The following is a 23,609-nucleotide window of genomic DNA, read 5'->3' as shown; positions in this document are numbered from 1 at the left end:
GGATAACTATGTAAAAAGGTAAAGAAAAGTAGGATCATTTTCTCTTTACGTGATCCTTAACCTGACCTCTCACTAAATACATTACAGCATAATCCCCCGATTCCAACTGACTGGTCCCAACAATCCAACAGCCAATGAACACGGCTAAAAAATTCCAGATTCAGTTAAAAGAAAATATTTTTAAATGTTTTTTAATATTAATCTTTCTTAACAACTTGGATTTTCCCAAGGAATCAAACATCAAGGGTTAAACATAGTTTTCACACCAATATTTACAATATCGTCATAAAACGTAAAAATAGGAGTACGACATGATTTAAAAAAAAAGATTGGATTACATCTGAAAATGTATCGTTTACAAGCATGAATGAAAAGAGGTCAGGGCTTCTAGATTATGGTAGCCTCAGTCCCATGGCTAGTGATATTCAGTGCTGGGCTAGTAAATAAATACTATTGCCATGCCCGATGGCTAGTGAAAAAAAAAGAAAAAGAGATCAAATGTTGCAGTTAAGTCTATTTTATAAATATGAATATCCTGACCCCACTCCAACCCCCAATGTTAGTGTTTTTAAGCTCTATCTCCCTCTTTAGGTGACATATGTCATTTTTATTACTATTTAATAAAATTGTATTAATTGTATTAATTTAAAGTAAAATAGGGCTTGTGAATTTTAAATCGTGGCTGATAATTTTTTTAAATCCCTGATCTCATGGCCAGTGGATTTTATAAACATTCTAGAAGCCCTGGAGCGAAAAACTTAAGTTACATAGATACAAATAATGCAATATGATAAAGCTAACTGAACAAAACCTTATTTTCCCTGGAGGCTGCTTCAATCAAGCAGTAGTTTTAGCACCAGTGTCAGTTTCAAAGACAATTTTAACACCTGAAAAAACCCATTGCAATTCCCTCCATTATATACATATATACTAAAAACTAAAAAATACTTATATTCTTTCTAGACTGAGATTATAATTGTTCTTTTTAAAATGTTGTCTTTGTTCACAATCAAGGTGTTTAAAATATAATATCTTGTAAATGCAAGATATTGTTTCTTCCTTGAGACTGAAATTTTAAAAAATAAATAATTGCTTTCTGCCTTGAGATTGGAAGATATATACAGCTGAATCCCGTTGGTTCGAACCCCGTCGGTGCTTGAGAAAGTGTTCGACCCATCGGGTAGTTCGAACTAACCATAAGGTACACATTGTGTAAGTGTAACTCGGGACTTCGTTTTTGTTTCAAGCGTTGCAATGTATTCGACCCTTCGGAGTTCAACCAAACGAGATTCTAATGTATATAAGAAAAATGCTTCCAAGTCTTTTGAATTGCATGCATCATTATTATGACAGCACTTTGTATTTGCGAAAGTCAAAGGCACATTCTGGTTGCATGGTGCTGTCTGTATTTTTTCTTTGCTAGCTAAACCATGGCTCCGTCTTATCTGTGTAAGAAAGAGATGAAACGACAGAGTCTTCAGGAAATGGATCTTTGGGTAGTGAGTCGGACACTTCGAGGGGGATTACAGTATCCTCGGAAACCGAGTCTTTTGGATGCGTCTTCAAAGCTTCAATCATTGTTTTAAATTTTGAATGTCTTTTAGCTAGAAGAACTTTAGGGGAATCAAATTCCATAACCTGAAAGAAAGAAAGAATGATTGAGTGAGCAGATGGATGAGTTGTAAGCACATATTGAACAAGCATTCAGTGAGTACTGCTAATATAAAGCAATACATGTCCCCTACCAAACCCAACAATTTTTTTGTATCTCCTAAATTCAAGGGCCATAACTCTGTGAAAATTAGGCAAATCACAATGAAAGTCAAACTTGATCTGTAACAGTACATGATAAAGGTATATACAAAATTTCAGGCATTGCAAAACAAACATCCAGAAAACAAATTTTCATATCTTCTAAGTTTAAGGGCCATAACTCTGTCAAAAATGGGTAATTCACCATGAAAAAAAAACTGGTTCTGTAACGGTTCATGATAACGGTATATACAAAATTTCATATCAACATTTTCAGGCATTGCAAAACAAGTCTGGAAAAGAAATGTTCATATCTTCTAAGTTTAAAGGCCATAACTGAGTGATGATGAGGATGGTATATGATGGTGAGGACAGTACATAATGGTGAGAATGGTGTGTGATGGTGAGGACAATGCACAATGGTGAGGACGGTGCAGCACTCGAACACTAAATTATAATAACCAATCATTGGTGTGCGACGGTGAGGATGGCGTGCGACGGTAAGAACAATGTGCAATGGCGAGGCTGGTGCGTGATGGTGATGGTGGTGAGTGATGGTGAGGACGGTGTGCGAGGGTGAGCTGGTGCGTTATGGTAAGGACAATGCATGATGGTGAGGACGGTGCATGATGGTAAGGACAGTACAGCACTCGAACACTTTGCATTATAATAACCAATCATTGGATTACTACTAAGAGTTACATACTTTTCCATCATCCATGACGAGCACCTTGTCACAGTCGAGGATGGTGACGAGCCGATGTGCGATGGTAAGGACTGTGCAGTCCTCGAACACCTCCTGGATTGTCTGCTGCACCAGAGACTCGGTCCGCGTGTCCACCGACGCCGTCGCCTCATCCAGGATCAGAATCTGAAAATGTTGAGACACCTACAAAACGGGTCGCAACAAGGTTAGTGCATGCATTGCAAGAGTTAAAAGAGACAGAGTCATGCCATCCAGAGTAAAGACAAATGAATGAAAGAATGAATGAATGAATGAATGAATGAATGAAAGTTTTATAACGGGGAATAAATATTTGGCTGTTTGTATATAAATAACATATTTTATTTATTACTATTAATATTTATTTTAGGATAGGATTCTATTTATTTTATCATAGGATATTCTCAATCTGCATTGAGAATATCATATTGGTGCATTAGACAAAGCCTTTTATGGTTGTTTCCCGCCATACTGGCTAGGGACGAGTCATTGGTTGGTTCTAGCCAATGGTTATATGTATTTGGTGTCACGTGATCGCAAGTCAGGTCTGTACAGCACTGAGTGTAGACAGTCAGAGTACACGTTACATACTTACACAGGGTACAACGACTTGCCTTTTCCTTTTCCTGAGCCTTTCGTTATCTTCAGACTTTCTTTTGGCACTTACAGGTTTGACTAATATGCATGTATTAATTGTTATAATAATGTTTATTACATTATTTTAGATATACGTAAATGTAATACATAATGTGGAAAAGTGTTGTCCATAATTAAAGGCATACTGTCACAGACCACTGACCTATTTAATGGCCTAATAAAGTATTACCTGAACAAAAATAATTAGATTTTCCCCTAAATGTACTTTATTCAACCATCTTTATAACCACCATACTCCACTTATTAATGATATTTTGTAAAAAAAATAAGTGAATTATGGCAATGGTCCATAATTCAAAAACTAAATTGCCGAGAGAGTTGACATGGATTTCACTCCATCATGGTTCAGTTAAGGTGATGCGATAGCTAGATTTGGTTTCCAACAATTAATGTAATTTTTATTTACTATTCATTTTTAGAGAAATAAGGTCTTTAAATCCGTGACAGTATGCCTTTAATGCTAAGTAAATATGTTTTAAATATTGAATTCACTAAAACACACTAAATGAATAAATATATATATGGATGAGTTAACTTAATAAACAGTAATAAAGTAAAGGTGTTGGATATATACTATTAAACGTATAAATATAGATAGAGGCGCAAGTTAATTCTACAAGCAGAATTAGTGATTAGTGTTGGATGAAGAGATGTCTAATTGCTGTAGTTTCATTATCCATTTGAGTGTTACCGGTAGCTTATATTTTACCCATTTATTCACAGGATGAAGTCCAGGTTATCATCCTATATGGTTCATGGCCCACAGCGGAGGTGTGTAATATTGTCTATTTCTGTATTACATGCAATTCTTGCAGCGAAGGCGTTTCACGTGCATCTTGACCAATGTACGTGACTTGTTTCACCTGTGCTGTAACAGAGTTGTTTATGTATATATATGTGTTTTTGAAAAGTGGACATTCCGGTTTGTATTCTGTAATGGTTTTTATTTTAATGTTTTGTCATACAAACCCAAACGTTATTGTTTATTTTATATTGACAGCATTTGAAATGGGGAAGTTGTTTGTTTTGTAATCGAGTGACGTTGGCAATAATGTTGCTAAGTCTTTACTGTTTTTGTATTTTTTTTTATGATCGCATTTAATTGTCTTAACTGCATGTAATTATTTTGATGATTGTTTTTGGCACTAATGTCGCCGAAACGTATATGTATATTTTTGAAGGAAACTATTATGCCAGTAACTTGGCATAATTGTGTGATAATGATTTAAATGAGTATATATATATTGCTGTGTAATTTATTTTTATGATTAAGTCGAGGTTGTTAATTATTATTACTACCAGTGTATTTATCGTTTGAAATTATTTTTACAGAACCACGTGTATGGTGTAATAGAGCGTCACCATTCAAATAAACCCTGGAACCCTTCCCAGTCTTGTTGTGTTTCTTTTGGGGAAACGAATACTTTCGAGTAGGCTACAGTTTAATGACACCTCAGTATAAAAATACACATCGGCTTTTGGGTGTGAGAAATGGTAAGTATATGGAAATACTAGAGTAAAGTCATGCAGATATACTGATGGCAAGAAAAATAGGGAACACAAGACAGGCCCGTAGGAACTGGGGGTGGGGTGGGGGGCTGGGCACATGGCCCTTCCCACTTGTGAGCCTTTTAAAAAAATTTTTTATCACATTAATGTTTGCCATTGTAACCAAAATCTGATATTGAGTTTGTACCCGATCCATCAGTGCCCCCCCCAAGTCGTTTCTACGGGTCTGCAAGACATTTTAGATCAAAGTTAATACATCTCTGGCGTAATTATGTCTGTCATCGTGAAATAATTATCACTGTCGCTCACTAAAGCCTGTGACAACTGAAAATTATTTCACTCGGGACATAAACATGATACGAAATGGAAGCTTCTTTAATATTCTATAATTACTACTTGTGTTTCCCATCAGTACGGTACCAGAACAGGGCCCCGTTCCACGAAGCTATTTTAGCACTACTATCGCTGTAAATACCTACCATCGCAAACTTAATTTTTGTCTACGATCGCCAGGCCGTTCCATGACGCAGTGCAGCTTACTATCATCGTAAATTACTGTCAAAATTTACAATAGATACGAGGCAGTTGTAAGCCACTAGCGTAGATGTCAAATGGCAGTTAGATGATGATTTGATAATTTTCTAAGAAAGATACTAACTTGTTGGGTAAAAATACCTTTATGTAACTTGGCGTTCCATGAAAAACATTCTAGGCATACGACTACCGAAAGGTTGCTTTGTGGATGGGTAGGGGTGTGCTGTCATACATATATTTGAATATATGGCAGCTGTGCCCATGCAGATCATGATCACAGATTTCAAACAGGTCTGTCAAAAATGTAAAAACTATTTGACTAAGATTTATAATGATTCAATGTGTGTCCCCATAAGAAGCCAATATTTCTTTCTTTTTTTGACTTATATGGCCCCTAAGGATCTGAAAGAAGCTCACCGTGACCGGTCTTTATTAGCCTGACTAACAATGAATTGTCCCCTAAAAACATCTTCAACCTCATTTTTAAAGGGACAGTCCTGAGTTTACAACCATTGTGAAATGTTTCCGACTAATAGAGCCTTTTCGATGACGTAACATACAAACTAAATACATTTTATTATTTACAATATCAGTGTCTGTATTTGCAAGGTGTTTGTTGTTGTCCTAATGCTTGTACTCAGTACAACTTGTAGTAGCCCAAACCAGATTTTACCTCCCAAGGCTGTTATCGCAAACATCTTACAATGGCTGCAAACTGAGGACAGTCCCTTTAATTAGTAACATCTTACAATGGCTGCAAACTGAGGACAGTCCCTTTAATTAGTAACATCTTACAATGGCTGCAAACTCAGAACAGTCCCTTTAATTAGTAACATCTCACAATGGCTGCAAACTTAGAACAGTCCCTTTAATTAGTAACATCTGGCAATGGCTGCAAACTGAGGACAGTCCCTTTAATTAGCAACATCTTACAATGGCTGGAAACCGAGGACAGTCTCTTTAATACAGGACAGTCCTTTTAATTAGTAACATCTTCCAATGGCTGCAAACTGAGGACAGTCCCTTTAATTAGTCACATCTTCCAATGGCTGCAAACCGGGGACAGTCTCTTTAATTAGTAACATCTTACAATGGCTGCAAACTGAGGACAGGACAGTCCCTTTAATTAGTAACATCTTACAGTGGCTGCAAACTGAGGACAGTCTCTTTAATTAGTAACATCTTACAATGGTTTCAAACTGAGGACAGTCTCTTTAATTAGTAACATCTTACAATGGCTGTAAACTGAGGACAGTCCCTTAAATTAGCAACATCTTACAATGGCTGCAAACTGAGGACAGTCCATTAATTAGTAACATCTTACAATGGCTGCAAACTGAGGACAGGACAGTCCCTTTAATTAGTAACATCTTACAGTGGCTGCAAACTGAGGACAGTCTCTTTAATTAGTAACATCTTACAATGGTTTCAAACTGAGGACAGTCTCTTTAATTAGTAACATCTTACAATGGCTGTAAACTGAGGACAGTCCCTTTAATTACTAACATCTTCCAATGGCTGCAAACTGAGGACAGTCTCTTTAATTAGCAACATCTTACAATGGCTGCAAACTGAGGACAGTCCTTTTAATTAGCAACATCTTACAATGGCTGCAAACTGAGGACAGTCTCTTTAATACAGGACAGTCCCTTTAATTAGTAACATCTTCCAATGGCTGCAAACTGAGGACAGTCCCTTTAATTAGTAACATCTTCCAATGGCTGCAAACTGGGGACAGTCTCTTTAATTAGTAACATCTTACAATGGCTGCAAACCGAGGACAGGACAGTGCCTTTAATTCGTAACATCTTACAATGGCTGCAAACTGAGGACAGTCTCTTTAATTAGTAACATCTTACAATGGCTGTAAACTGAGGACAGTCTCTTTAATTAGTAACACCTTACAATGGCTGCAAACTGGGGACAGTCCCTTTAATGAGTAACATCTTACAATGGCTGCAAACTTGAGGACAGTCCCTTTAAACTCAGGACAGTCCCTTTAATTAGTAACATCTTACAATGGCTGCAAACTGAGGACAGTCTCTTTAATTAGTAACATCTTACAATGGCTGCAAACTGAGGACAGTCCCTTTAATTAGTAACATCTTCCAATGGCTGCAAACTGGGGACAGTCTCTTTAATTAGTAACATCTTACAATGGCTGCAAACTGAGGACAGGACAGTGCCTTTAATTCGTAACATCTTACAATGGCTGCAAACTGAGGACAGGACAGTGCCTTTAATTCGTAACATCTTACAATGGCTGCAAACTGAGGACAGTCTCTTTAATTAGTAACATCTTACAATGGCTGCAAACCGAGGACAGTCTCTTTAATACAGGACAGTCCTTTTAATTAGTAACATCTTCCAATGGCTGCAAACTGAGGACAGTCCCTTTAATTAGTCACATCTTCCAATGGCTGCAAACCGGGGACAGTCTCTTTAATTAGTAACATCTTACAATGGCTGCAAACTGAGGACAGGACAGTCCCTTTAATTAGTAACATCTTACAGTGGCTGCAAACTGAGGACAGTCTCTTTAATTAGTAACATCTTACAATGGCTGCAAACTGAGGACAGTCCCTTTAATTAGTAACATCTTACAATGCCTGCAAACTGAGGACAGTCCCTTTAATTAGCAACATCTTACAATGGCTGCAAACTGAGGACAGTCCCTTTAATTAGTAACATCTTACAATGGCTGCAAACTGAGGACAGGACAGTCCCTTTAATTAGTAACATCTTACAGTGGCTGCAAACTGAGGACAGTCTCTTTAATTAGTAACATCTTACAATGGTTTCAAACTGAGGACAGTCTCTTTAATTAGTAACATCTTACAATGGCTGTAAACTGAGGACAGTCCCTTTAATTACTAACATCTTCCAATGGCTGCAAACTGAGGACAGTCTCTTTAATTAGCAACATCTTACAATGGCTGCAAACTGAGGACAGTCTCTTTAATACAGTACAGTCCCTTTAATTAGTAACATCTTCCAATGGCTGCAAACTGAGGACAGTCCCTTTAATTAGTAACATCTTCCAATGGCTGCAAACTGGGGACAGTCTCTTTAATTAGTAACATCTTACAATGGCTGCAAACTGAGGACAGGACAGTGCCTTTAATTCGTAACATCTTCCAATGGCTGCAAACTGAGGACAGTCTCTTTAATTAGTAACATCTTACAATGGCTGTAAACTGAGGACAGTCTCTTTAATTAGTAACACCTTACAATGGCTGCAAACTGGGGACAGTCCCTTTAATGAGTAACATCTTACAATGGCTGCAAACTTGAGGACAGTCCCTTTAAACTCAGGACAGTCCCTTTAATTAGTAACATCTTACAATGGCTGCAAACTGAGGACAGTCTCTTTAATTAGTAACATCTTACAATGGCTGCAAACTGAGGACAGTCCCTTTAATTAGTAACATCTTCCAATGGCTGCAAACTGGGGACAGTCTCTTTAATTAGTAACATCTTACAATGGCTGCAAACTGAGGACAGGACAGTGCCTTTAATTCGTAACATCTTACAATGGCTGCAAACTGAGGACAGTCTCTTTAATTAGTAACATCTTACAATGGCTGTAAACTGAGGACAGTCTCTTTAATTAGTAACACCTTACAATGGCTGCAAACTGGGGACAGTCCCTTTAATGAGTAACATCTTACAATGGCTGCAAACTTGAGGACAGTCCCTTTAAACTCAGGACAGTCCCTTTACTTAGTAACATCTTACAATGGCTGCAAACTGAGGACAGTCTCTTTAATTAGTAACATCTTACAATGGCTGCAAACTGAGGACAGTCTCTTTAATTAGTAACATCTTACAATGGCTGCAAACTGAGGACAGTCTCTTTAATTAGTAACATCTTACAATGGCTGCAAACTCAGAACAGTCCCTTTAAAAACTATCACTATAAATGATAAATAAATGCTAACTTTCCATATTTATTGTCCTCCTCCCACAAAAGGTTTTGTAATATTAATGAAATAATAAAAAGAACATTTAAAATTAATATTTCTATTCATAGAAAGGTATAATAAAAATTCATATAATGAAAATTATTTCACGAGGGACATAAACATGATACAAAATGGTAGCGAGTTTAATATCCTATATATTACCCATAACCAATCTTAATTTCTATCACTGAACTCATTTGGTTGATGTTCCTGTATGGTCGTAATGCACCAGTCAATGACATCATCATTGAAATGTTACATACCACTTGGCGTTCTATTGGACGTATCACTTTGATATGTACCAAGATATTTTTAACCATAAAAAAGTACAGAAGCCATGCAATTATTGTGGGGGGTGGGGTGGAATTCCCCCTGCATGCCCCCTGAACAGACTTGTACTGCCTGTGTAAGATATATTATTGGAAGTCAAATACAGACAATGTATTCATAAAGTGAGTGGGTTACATTGTGGTGCAGTTTGAGTGAGTTAACAAGTATATATTGTACAAGCAAAAAACAAAAAGAAGAAAAAAGAACTGTTTTATTTAACGACACACTCAACACATTGTATTTACGGTTATATGGCGTCAGACATATGGTTAAGGACCACACAGATATTGAGAGAAGAAACCCGCTGTCGCCACTTCATGGGCTACTCTTTTCGATTAGCAGCAAGGGATCTTTTATATGCACCATCCCACAGACAGGGTAGTACATACCACAGCCTTTGATATACCAGTCATGGTGTACTGGCTGGAACGAGAAATAGCCCAATGGGCCCACCGACGGGGATCGATCTCAGACCGACCGCGCATTGAGCGAGTGCTGTACCACTGGGCTACGTCCTCACCGGTTGCAGCTTGAGTGAGTTAACAAGTATATATATATAGCACAAGCATGCCGTAGGTCTGTGCACTACGAGAGAACTCTCTGTATGTACTTGGACTGAACACTGTGAGTGAGTTAACAAGTATATATATAGCACAAGCATGCCATAGGTCTGTGCACTACGAGAGAACTCTCTGTATGTACTTGGACTGAACACTGTGAGTTAACAAGTATATATATAGCACAAGACTGCCGTAGGTCTGTGCACTACGAGAGAACTCTCTGTATGTACTTGGACTGAACACTGTGAGTGAGTTAACAAGTATATATATAGCACAAGACTGCCGTAGGTCTGTGCACTACAAGAGAACTCTCTGTATGTACTTGGACTGAACACTGTGAGTGAGTTAACAAGTATATATATAGCACAAGACTGCCGTAGGTCTGTGCACTATGAGAGAACTCTCTGTATGTACTTGGACTGAACACTGTGAGTTAACAAGTATATATATAGCACATGACTGCCGTAGGTCTGTGCACTATGAGAGAACTCTCTGTATGTACTTGGACTGAACACTGTGAGTGAGTTAACAAGTATATATATAGCACAAGACTGCCGTAGGTCTGTGTACTACGAGAGAACTCTCTGTATGTACTTGGACTGAACACTGAGTTAACAAGTATATATATAGCACAAGACTGCCGTAGGTCTGTGCACTACGAGAGAACTCTCTGTATGTACTTGGACTGAACACTGTGAGTGAGTTAACAAGTATATATATAGCACAAGACTGCCGTAGGTCTGTGCACTATGAGAGAACTCTCTGTATGTACTTGGACTGAACACTGTGAGTGAGTTAACAAGTATATATATAGCACAAGACTGCCGTAGGTCTGTGCACTACGAGAGAACTCTCTGTATGTACTTGGACTGAACACTGAGTTAACAAGTATATATATAGCACAAGACTGCCGTAGGTCTGTGCACTACGAGAGAACTCTCTGTATGTACTTGGACTGAACACTGTGAGTGAGTTAACAAGTATATATATAGCACAAGCATGCCATAGGTCTGTGCACTACGAGAGAACTCTCTGTATGTACATGGACTGAACACTGTGAGTTAACAAGTATATATATAGCACAAGACTGCCGTAGGTCTGTGCACTACGAGAGAACTCTCTGAATGTACTTGGACTGAACACTGTGAGTGAGTTAACAAGTATATATATAGCACAAAACTGCCGTAGGTCTGTGCACTACGAGAGAACTCTCTGTATGTACTTGGACTGAACAATGTGAGTGAGTTAACAAGTATATATATAGCACAAGACTGCCGTAGGTCTGTGCACTACGAGAGAACTCTCTGAATGTACTTGGACTGAACACTGTGAGTTAACAAGTATATATATAGCACAAGACTGCCGTAGGTCTGTGCACTACGAGAGAACTCTCTGTATGTACTTGGACTGAACACTGTGAGTGAGTTAACAAGTATATATATAGCACAAGACTGCCGTAGGTCTGTGCACTATGAGAGAACTCTCTGTATGTACTTGGACTGAACACTGTGAGTGAGTTAACAAGTATATATATAGCACAAGACTGCCGTAGGTCTGTGCACTACGAGAGAACTCTCTGTATGTACTTGAACTGAACACTGAGTTAACAAGTATATATATAGCACAAGACTGCCATAGGTCTGTGCACTACGAGAGAACTCTCTGTATGTACATGGACTGAACACTGTGAGTTAACAAGTATATATATATATAGCACAAGCATGCCGTAGGTCTGTGCACTACGAAAGAATTCTCTGTATGTACTTGGACTGAACACTGTGAGTGAGTTAGCAAGTATATATATAGCACAAGCATGCCGTAGGTCTGTGCACTACGAGAGAACTCTCTGTATGTACATGGACTGAACACTGTGAGTGAGTTAACAAGTATATATATAGCACAAGACTGCCGTAGGTCTGTGCACTACGAGAGAACTCTCTGTATGTACATGGACTGAACACTGTGAGTGAGTTAACAAGTATATATATAGCACAAGCATGCCGTAGGTCTGTGCACTACGAGAGAACTCTCTGTATGTACTTGGACTGAACACTGTGAGTGAGTTAACAAGTATATATATAGCACAAGACTGCCGTAGGTCTGTGCACTACGAGAGAACTCTCTGTATGTACATGGACTGAACACTGTGAGTGAGTTAACAAGTATATATATAGCACAAGCATGCCGTAGGTCTGTGCACTATGAGAGAACTCTGTGTATGTACTTGGACTGAACACTGTGAATGAGTTAACAAGTATATATATAGCACAAGCATGCCGTAGGTCTGTGCACTACGAGAGAACTCTCTGTATGTACTTGGACCGAACACTGTGAAGGCTTAACCTTCTGACTACTGCAGGCAAGATATCAAGCCAAACGTCACACAAGCCGACACACTGTACACCACATACTGTATAATTTGTGCCATTTTGCACACGGCACTCACCAAAATAATAACAGAACAACACGAAATATTGGGATATGAATCGTAGTTCGTTTCCTGAAACAATTCTGGTTAGAAAAACAATGTTATTGGGAATAACAGACATATATTCTGGACATCTGGCTACAAATGTGCGTACGTAAATGTGACTTCATACATTTTTTGCATAATTTTAATCAACATTAACTGATCTAAAATATCATAATTTTTTTAAAAACCCACAAAAATAATACTTACCAGTTCAATGATGAACATTATTTTATGTACTTATATTTTTAAAAATAAATTTGTACCCCCTCAAAATGTTTTTTGTCAAAAATTAGCCCAGTAGTCAAGAGATTAATAAAGTTTGTTTTGTTTAACGACACCACTCGAGGACATTGATTTATTAATCATCGGATATTGGGTGTCAAACATTAGGTAATTCAGACATATAGTCTTAGAGAGGAAACCTGCTATATTTTTCCAGTAGAGCAAGGGATCTTTTATATTCACCATCCAGGACAGCACATACCATGGCCGTTGACATAATAATTAAGGTTACTATCACAGATTACAAAGTTTGTATTTATTGAATATATTACAAATGAACATTATATTCACTTGGGATACTGAACTTCACAATCCTACCTTGGTGTGACGTAACAATGCCCTTGCTAAACAAAGCAACTGTTTTTCACCAGTAGAAAAGTTTCTGCCATTTTCTTCTACAAGTGTATCTAATTTATTCTGCAAGCTAACAACCTGCACATTAAAAAAAGAGAAAAGTTGAGTAAATGCAGTTAATGTTGTAGCAACATTACTACTCATAAAATGGGTGTCACTGAGAATTTCTGAAAAAGGTTTATTTTCCAAACAAACTAGTACATTTTATAGCTAATATTTAATTTTTTCAAGGTGGAAGAATTACAAGAAAAATTAAAAAAACTAAAATAGAGTTTGTTTGCATTCCTGAAACCATCTAATGATGCACTAAATACAAATTGTAATTCGGTAACTTAATCTTTAATACAAACAAGTTGTTTCTTATTATAAATAACAGATATAATTTCCAAAAAAGTAATAATCAAAAATCTAAATTTGTATTTATGGGGGGGAGAGAGAGAGAGAGAGAGAGAGAGAGAGAGAGAGAGAGAGAGAGAGAGAGAGAGAGAGAGAGAGAGGAAAGAGGGAGAGGAAAAAGAAAGGGGACACATACACAAAGATTGAGAGAGAGAGAGAGAGAGAGAGAGAGAGAGAGAGAGAGAGAGAGAGAGAGGGGGAGAGAGAGAGGGAGGGAGGAAAAAGGGGACACATACACAAAGATTGAGAGAGAGAGAGAGAGAGAGAGAGAGAGAGAGGGGAGGGAGAGAGGAGAGAGAGAGATTTAGAGGGAGGGAGGGAGGGGAGGGGGAGAGAGAGAGAGAGAGAGAGAGAGAGAGAGAGAGAGAGAGAGAGAGAGACAGAGAAAGAGAGAGACAGAGAGAGAGGGGAGAGAGAGGGAGAGGAAAAAGAAAGGGGACACATACACAAAGATTGAGAGAGAGGAGAGAGGAGAGAGAGAGAGAGAGAGAGAGAGAGAGAGAGAGAGAGAGAGAGAGAGAGAGAGAGAGAGAGGAAAGAGGAAAAAGAAAGGGGACACATACACAAAGATTGAGAGAGAGAGAGAGGGAGAGAGAGGGAGGGAGGGAGGGAGGGAGGGAGGGGGAGAGAGAGAGGAGAGAGACAGAGACACAGAAAAAAAGTTAGACAGACACAGAACAAAATATTCTAGTAAAAGTTTTTAGTTTTTTTTAAATGTATTACACATGATTACACAAAATCCATGTTTGTCAGGAAACAATAAATAAGAGTTACCTTTTCCTTAATATGGCATTTTGCCAAAGCTTCCCAAATAAGGTCATCACTATGGTAGCATCCAGATGGGTCAAGGTTGTATCTGACAAAATATAAACTTGTCTGTATTTTTACACCAATTATTTTATGATTTTTTTTCTTTTACTTTGGCAAAACTCTATGCTAAGAGTAAGACAAGACGACTGGTGTTGTACAACTACATGTATGTATTTATTGCACTTTTGAAAGATTTGTACAATGAAATGCACAACAACTTTTAGTGTGAGCACATAGACCCCTCAACCTCGAGGCACTGGAAACCTGGACACTGAAGCCCCCAAAACCTGGAGATTTCATTAAAAACCTGGAGATTGACCTATTCATACACAATCAAGTGCTAAGCAAAATAAAGTGGTCGTTCTTTTGTGTAGAAAGCAATATTTGACAGGTGACGTTTGGGAATTTTTACTTCTATGTCATGCATGCAAACTCTCAACGAGAAGAAGTTTGTTTTATTTAACGACGCCACTAGAGCACATTGATTTTTTTATCTTATCATCGGCTATTGGACGTCAAACATATGGTCATTCTGACACTGTTTTTTAGAGGAAACCCGCTGTCGCCACATAGGCTACTCTTTTATGACAGGCAGCAAGGGATCTTTTATTTGCGCTTCCCACAGGCAGGATAGCACAAACCATGGCCTTTGTTGAACCAGTTATGGATCACTGGTCGGTGCAAGTGGTTTGCACCTACCCATTGAGCCTTGATGAGCACTCACTCAGGGTTTGGAGTCGGTATCTGGATTAAAAATCCCATGCCTCGACTGGGATTCGAACCCAGTACCTACCAGCCTGTAGACCGATGGCCTAACAATGACGCCACCGAGGCCGGTCTCTCAACGAGAATGCGAGAGACTGGTAGCAATAACCTTATTTGGCATTGATCTTCTAAATATGGATTGTTGTGTCCAGTCCTCTCAGTTTGTTTGTTATTTCTGGCCGGATTGGCCGAGAACTTGACTGAGCAAGAACAGAAATTGTTTTAATTACAATTGATTTTTATCACAAGAGAAAAACAAAAAGTGAGATTTTTTTTAAAACGTGAGATTTTGCTGAAAACTGTGAGTCTCATGGCAATACCGTGAGACTTGAGAGGTCTGGCACCTACCTGACCGTCCCCTCGAACAACACTGGGTCCTGCACAAGTATCGTCAGTCTAGATCGGAGGTCAGTAAGCTCGACGTCGCGGATGTTCCTCCCGTCGATCGTAATTGCACCCGACGCAGCCTCTGACAGTCGGAACAGAGCAACTCCAAGTGACGACTTTCCTGATGGAAAGGAAATGAAATGAAATGTTTGAGTTAACGACACACTCAACACATTTTATTTTACGGTTATATGGTGTCGGACATATGATTAAGGACCACACAGATATTGAGAGAGGAAACCCACTGTCGCCACTTCATGGGCTACTCTTTTCGATTAGCAGCAAGGGATCTTTTATATGCATCAAAGAAAGAAAGACATGTTTTATTTAATGACGCACTCAACACATTTTTTATTTACGGTTATATAGCGTCAGACATATGGTTTAGCAGCAAGGGATCTTTTATATGCATCATCCCACAGACAAGATAACACATCCCACGGCCTTTGATATACCAGTCGTGGTGCACTGGCTGGAGCAAGAAATAGCCCAATAGCCTAAAGCTCGTGACAAGTGAAAATTATTTCACTCGGGTCATAAATTTGATAATAACTGTTAACTCGTTTATTATCCTATATTTAGAACACATGAAACAAAACTGCAATTTTGGACGTAAATAGGTGCAGACCAGTGGGTGTTTCAGGGGGGTCTCAACCCCTATTTAAAAAAAAATAAAAAAAATAAAAATAAAATGGTTTAATAATTTTAAACGCTTATCGTTAAGCGTAAAAAATATTTTACTATTTATTTTTAAGTATAGGTGTCAGTTTTAAACTTCCACCCCCGTGCACAAAATCATGAATCCGTGCCTGCTAAAAAACAAAGAGTTGAGTAAAACCACTCTTCACACAATAAGCAATAACCTGATGTGTTACCTGACCCGGACTTTCCGACAATTCCTATCTTCTGTCTGGGCTGGATGTTGAGGCTGATTCCCTTCAGCACAAGAGGCAGGCCGTCGCTGTAGCGCATGCGGAACTTGGAGAACGTGATGTAGCCCTCGCTGGGCCACGTGGCCGGGACGGGCGACGCTTGGCCTGCAGGATTCCCCTCCGTCTGCAGGTTCTGAATGAAAATATAATTAAGTATACAGAGATTATTATACGAGCTTGTGTGTCGGATTGTTTTTACGAAACAAGTGTCAGGATTATTGTATTAACCGAGTGAGAATGAGGGTGATACACTAATCCTGACACGAGTTTCTTAAAATCAGTACGTCTCGCACGCGAATGTAATAATTTCTTTATTATCCATATTATGTTTTTATTTTCTTTATGAATAACAAGACCCAACTCAAAATTTTTCAACCACAATTAGAAAGAGATGACGAAATGACGTCATATTTCAAATTCACCGTCTGAGCTAGGACTTCCCAAAATTACGTGATCACACTTGTTATTACATGTGTGCTTCGTATGATTATTATTAACTCGGTTATGTTAAACATATGAATAATAATGTCTGTTATTGTTTTATGTTCATCGGAGCCGTTCTCACATAAGTTTGCAGATTTTTTCTTTTTTGTTCATACCCAGATGAACGTAAAAGAAATAACAGACAATACTTATAATTAAATTTGAATCATACTTACTAATAATAACACTAAAGCGTCATACTTTATTTTTAATTATGTTTTATCCATAAACAATAACGGTCAATAAGACAACTTGCCATATATAAAATGACGTCATCAGATATGACGTTCCTTGACAACATAATTTTTACGTTCATAGAAAAATGAACACACTCCCGTTGCTACGTCTGGACCAACGCGATGACGTTATGTTGTGATGAATGTAACGGAAATTTAATTACTGTGTAGAACAGGGCCCAATTTCACAAAACATCGTAAGTTGAGTTTCACACGTAAACGTAACTCTACGACTAAACCACAATTCTTATTACTATTAAAGTACAACAAATATAGCTAGAAGTGCAAATATTAAAACATTTCTTGTCATTAGTATACTCCATTTTCAATAATGATGTATTTTTTCTTGTCATTAGTATACTCCATTTTCCATAATGATGTATTTTTTCTTGTCATTAGTATACTCCATTTTCAATAATGATGTATTTTTTCTTGTCATTAGTATACTCCATTTTCCATAATGATGTATTTTTTCTTGTCATTAGTATACTCCATTTTTAATAATGATGTATTTTTTCTTGTCATTAGTATACTCCATTTTCCATAATGATGTATTTTTTCTTGTCATTAGTATACTCCATTTTCAATAATGATGTATTTTTTCTTGTCATTAGTATACTCCATTTTCCATAATGATGGATTTTTTCTTGTCATTAATATACTCCATTTTCCATAATGATGGATTTTTTCTTGTCATTAGTATACTCCATTTTCCATAATGATGAATTTTTTCTTGTCATTAATATACTCCATTTTCCATAATGATGTATTTTTTCTTCGTAAAATAGATGTCAAAGACTTGTAAATGTCTGGCTGGTGTAACTGCTAGTTGCAGACGTAAATTTACGATCTTTGTGAAATTGGCCCCTGGACTGTACATAACTGGGGACAAAAGGGTTGGGTGAGGGGCAGTTGCACTCCAAGAATAATAAAGTTAAAGTTTGGTTTGTTTAATGACACCACTAGAGCACACTGATTTATTAATCAACGGCTACTGGATGTCAAACATTTGGTAATTCTGACATGTAGTCTCAGAAACCCGCTACAGTTTTCTGTTAGTAACAAGGGAGCTTTTATATGTACCATCCCATAGACAGGATAGCACATACCACGGCCTTTGATATACCAGTCGTGGTGCATTGGCTGGAACAAGAAATAGCACAATGGACCCACCAGAAAATTATCTGGTAAAAATAATAGAAACTTAAAGAAAATCCTCTAACAGACAATTTGTGTGATATTCTTACCTCAAGGGGCAGAATTAAGCTCACTTGGTTAAGTGCTCGCCTGAGGTGCTTGTATCACAGGATCGAACCTCAGTGGATCCATTCAAATTAAAAAAAATTCTTGTTCCAACCAATGCACCAAAACTGATCAAGGGCCATGGTATGTGCTTTCCTGTCTGTGGGAAAGTGCATATAAAAGATCCCTTTCTGCATTTGAAAAATGTAGCGGGTTTCCTCTGACGATTACGTGTTAGAATTACCAAATGTTTGACATCCAATAGCCGATGATTAATCAATGAATGTGCTCTAGTGGTGTCGTTGAACAAAACAAACTTTTATTACCTCAATGTAGTCTGTTATCCTCTGTACAGATGAAAACCGTGCTCCTGTCTCCACAGAGAGTCTGAGTGTGTACTGTAGTAAACTCGTTATCTGAATCAGACAATTTACAGTGATATTAGTATTCAGAGCAGAGCAGATAATTTTGTCATGCTCATATACCACAAAAGTTTCGAGCATGTCTGTCCGGGGTCCCATCTCTGGATAGCCAGTGGTCTGACCCAGGACAGAATATTAGTGTGCACCAATCTACATATTTAAATTGTAATATTACTCATGTCAAACTAGTTTAAAAGGAAAGAGAAGTAATGTTTGCTTAATGACACCTCAGCACATTTTAAACTATGACCTTATGGGGGTGGGGGGGGTGGGGCCTGTTCAACAAATATGTAACACAAATATGTTTTTTAATTTATATATACATGTACCATCCCCCCCCCCCCCCCCACCATGTAACGTTTTGCAATGTTATGGTCACTCCAACATCAATTCCATCAAGTTCATTTTGGTTTTGTACACAATAAATATAACATCCAATGGTTTATGTCACATAGTACATCTGACAAACGGTTCTCTCTTGGTTTTTTCATCGTAAACTTAATATTATGACTACATACAATAATAAAAAAAAGAGAAACGTTTACACCTAAAAGGCAAGTCCAAGTACATGTAAACAGTTTTTCTTTTTCTTTTATGTCACAAAGAAATTTTAATAGTGATAATATAGCTGTTTTTAAATTTGAACGATGTCAGTATTCGAATAACATCATTTTGCATCTCTCGACAATAACAATACACTGAGTGCATGACTTTTCCATTTTCAGAATGCTGAAAAACGTTGATGTAAAGTTACCATTGAAAATGTTTGGTCTGAAGATTACTAAATGCATCTATAAATGTATAACTTTGTTTAAAGAAAATATTGTAATTTAAAAAATTGTACCATTTACAAAATATGAATAAGAAGTGAAATTATGGTAAGATTAATTTATTTATTTTGTACAAAGCTAAAATGATGGTTAGGAAATTGTCTAATTGGCCTTAGTAAAATTTGTTTGGTTTTGACATTAGTAAAAGATGATAAATAACAGAAAGGCATGATTAGAGCTAATAAAGAGAAATGTTTTGTTTGGGTTTTGCATTAGTAACAAATATGGCCACAGACCTAAATTATTTACGCTATATGTTTCTATATATAGTTAGTGGCTATAGCATTTTTATTAATATCAGTAGGCCCATGTTTGGGGTTTTTATGGACGTTTGCCTGCCTGGGTGAAACATACCCTGAAAAGGACAACCCCTGTTGTCCAGCTCTTTCTCCCAGGATATTGGTTTAAACAAACACACCCACTAAACATGGCCAGAGTACACCCATTTAACACAAAAAGCACTACTTTTGCATGGGTCTGAACTACCACAGAAAAAAAAGTGTTCAATGTCAACAAGTTACACATGTTTGCAAACTACATGCTCTCCCCTGTCAACTCCAGTCTAATAGTTGCCACTTCATAGCTGTCTGCTATGAAATAATAATAACAGCAGACTACTTGTACAGATATATTTCCAGATTGGATAAATAACTGTGATCTGAGGCCATATTAAAGAATGTGAAGGTGAAATTGGAGTTTTAACCTGAAATGCAAAAGACAGTGCCAAGCCAGCCTGGGCCTTGTTTTCGGGGTTACAGTGAGAACAACAAGGAATCCAGTTACACCAATCACAGCGATCGTCATGAGGTCAAGGAAGAGAGCCAGCCACCGATTGGCTGCATAAAACAGGAAGAATGGGATGGTGTTCATGTCCAGCATGTCACAGAATCTAAAATAAATATAATAAGAAACACATTTATTGATTAACAAGTAATAACTGAATGAACAAATTTAAACCAGTTAAAGGAAGTGTACAGAGTTTGCTGTCACTGTAAGATGTAAGACATTCCCGACTAATAAAACAAGAGTACCGGTGACGTACATGATATGCCCGTCAGGAGTTTGATGGAAAACCATAGATATTAATTAATTAATATGTTACAGGTATGATTCAATTCTAATTATGTGAAATGTTTGCAATGGTAAATAGTCCTGACTTCTTCAAAGGCTAAACAAGATTTTCCTATGATGTTTAGATTATAGACTTATTTATTTGTATCACAGTGATCTAGTAATTGTATGTGACACACCACCATCCCAAGTTGTTCCTGCATGTGAGGTTTGATGGTCCTGTATGCATCTGTATGCAAGATATGGTCCAGACAAGGATTTACTGTTATGTGCAGTAGACTGTGAAAAGTAGGTCACAGTGACCTAGTAATAGTATGCGACATACCGCCATCCCAAGTTGTTCTTACATGTAAAGTTTGATGGTCCTGTATGCAAGATATGGTCCGGACAAAAAAAAGTTAACAGATGTATGTACGTACAGATGGATGAACAATGCCATACCATAATACGACCCATCACAGACAGCATATAAAAAATATTATAATAAATGAAAAATAGTTCACTAGGCCGCCAGAACAGAACGGACAAAAATTGACTAGCCCGGTTCCGTATAAGTCCTATAGCCATACAGGTAGATTTTGATTCTGTTTTGTCCAATTTGGTTCCGTTTTCGTTTGGGGCTGTTATCCGTTTTCGCTACAACCCGTGCGGTACATGTATTATTGTGTTTTGAACTATTTCGTCGTCATTCTAAACCGTTTGTTTCAATGGTTTGGAATTCTATCATGGTTGATGCCGAGTCGCGTATTTAATGTAAACCACTTGACCATCTTGAATTTTGAAATCATCCTGAAAAATTACTTACTGTTTGACAAAGCTGTCTGCTTATATTGATAAAAATCTTATACACATTGTATTAATCAAAATCTGAGACCAAAATCTGTTCATGTTAAAAAGTAAAAAATATCTGCCTTATAGTGATCATCTTGAATTTTGAAATTATTTTGTAAAATTACTTTGACAAAGCTGTCAGCACACATTGATAAAAATCTAATACATTAATATATCTAATACATCAAAATCTGTTCATGCTAAAAACAATAATAATAATAAAAATTTAAAATGTCTGCCATTTTATGACCATCTTGAATTTTGAAATCATCTTGTAAATATAGAGAACTTCACATACGTTGTTTTCGCTTCTTATTTATTGCATGATTTTATTTTACGCAAGAATATATACCAGGAGACCACGTAACAGTCGAGTGGTTAATACTTTCGCAAAATAAACGAGTGTAATAAATAGAAAGCGAAATCAACGTATGTGAAATTCTGTATTTATTACATACCTTCTATTATGTTTTACAAAAACGTTTTTTAATTTAACGTCATAACAACACTTTGTTAAATCTATTATCAAAACCCCTTTCATGGATTTGCTTAACATTAAGAATCATACTCTGCGGCAGCCTTGTGTAATGTTTCAAGTACGATGTGACGTCATTTGTAAATCATATATGACGTCAGTAACTAAAAGGCGCTAACTGCAGTAAAAATAAAATGAGAATTCCCCATTTACAAGTTCCGGTCCAGATTGCACATATATGCGATACAAAATAAATTTATCACACGGTTTCAAAATGTCTTTATCACTATAGTAAGATTGAATAAGTATGTAATAAATGAACTTACTGTTTGACAAATCTGTCTGCACACATTGATAAAAATCTAATATATTAATTGAAATCTGAGATAAAAATCTGTTCATGCTAAAAAAAAACCCAACCCAAATGTCTGCCAATTTACAGCTATCTTGAATTTTGAAATGATCTTGTAAATGAACTTACTGTTTGACAAAGCTGTCTGCCTGTCCGTACACATTGATAGTCGAGATCCCTTCCACTGAGGCGGCCAGATGCCCCAGGTACGGGGATCGCGTCAGGTTGTCGATAAACTTAAGTCGCTGTAAGATGGGCGTGAACATGTACGCCAGGACAAAAAACACAATCGAGAGAGGCAAGATGGCCAGGAGGTCCCATGGAAACAGGACACAAATCATAACAAGTGCAAAAAACACGAGCAAAATGTTCTGAAGGTACAACTCAAGATTCGAGGGTAACCGAACGTCAACTGAAAAAGGGTTAAAAATAAAATAACAACAAACTGGGTTAGCTGTTACAAAAATAAACAGAAATAGATACAATTCAGAAATTAATTTGTTTTAGACAACTGGATCCATATTCACAAAAAGGTATAAATTAAGTTACGTCTATGACTAGCACTTACGTCTGCCGTAGATTTACGTTCACGTGGAAGAAGCACCTTATTCTCAAAGACTGTCATAAACATAGACATAACTTAGTAGGACGTAAATCTACGATTGTAACTCTTACCGGAGAAATTTAAAAAAAAGCATTAGAAACGATGGCTTCTGGGTAAATAACAAATGCGCAAAGCGCAATTTCGCTTGTCGTCTGCTAACAATAACATTGCGAACGGTGAACCATGATATTTTGGTATTGGTGAGGATCTGTGTTTTGGTACGAACTTTAGTATATTCTTAAAAGGGAAAAGATAACGCAGGAGAAATGTGGCTAAGACTAAAAGATCTATTCGATCACAAACAAAAATTATGTTCAATCCGTGGGCGTTTGCCATCACGAACTGCTTCAGTTATTGGAAATACTGCCATTTTCCGCAAATATTTGTAAATAACGGCGATCGTGCTTAATTTATTATATGTACACGACTTATGTGCAGCATTAGTTGTAACTGGAGGCACTCTTTATATTTACATCCAACTTTACACGTAACTTACGTTTACATTGTTTCGTGAATAGCTCTTCAGTCATAGATATTTACGTTTACGTGTAAAACTAGACTTACGATGTTTTGTGAATATGGGTCCAGAATTATAAAATTAATTAATTAATTCTTTACACAGTTGAACTATAA

General features: G+C 37.2%; 1 protein-coding gene across 1 annotated transcript in view; it reads right to left on the bottom strand.

The window, feature by feature from the left end:
* Positions 1-538: 538 nt before the first annotated feature.
* Positions 539-23,609, bottom strand: part of LOC121368709 (multidrug resistance-associated protein 5-like) — an 83,086-nt gene continuing 60,015 nt past the window's right edge. Inside the window, exons 23-32 of the mRNA XM_041493458.1 lie at positions 22,502-22,784; positions 20,347-20,532; positions 19,718-19,721; positions 18,718-18,807; positions 16,374-16,563; positions 15,460-15,619; positions 14,311-14,392; positions 13,105-13,218; positions 2,459-2,623; positions 539-1,638 (exon numbers count right to left, since the gene is read on the bottom strand). Coding sequence (XP_041349392.1) covers positions 1,420-1,638; positions 2,459-2,623; positions 13,105-13,218; positions 14,311-14,392; positions 15,460-15,619; positions 16,374-16,563; positions 18,718-18,807; positions 19,718-19,721; positions 20,347-20,532; positions 22,502-22,784 — 1,493 coding nt within the window. The 3' untranslated portion in view covers positions 539-1,419. The remainder of the gene's footprint in view (positions 1,639-2,458; positions 2,624-13,104; positions 13,219-14,310; positions 14,393-15,459; positions 15,620-16,373; positions 16,564-18,717; positions 18,808-19,717; positions 19,722-20,346; positions 20,533-22,501; positions 22,785-23,609) is intronic.

Source organism: Gigantopelta aegis, chromosome 1 (assembly GCF_016097555.1).
Source record: "Gigantopelta aegis isolate Gae_Host chromosome 1, Gae_host_genome, whole genome shotgun sequence".
NCBI lineage: Eukaryota > Metazoa > Mollusca > Gastropoda > Neomphalida > Peltospiridae > Gigantopelta > Gigantopelta aegis.
Note: the sequence above shows the minus strand (reverse complement) of the source record. Positions and strands in the feature narration are given on the sequence as shown.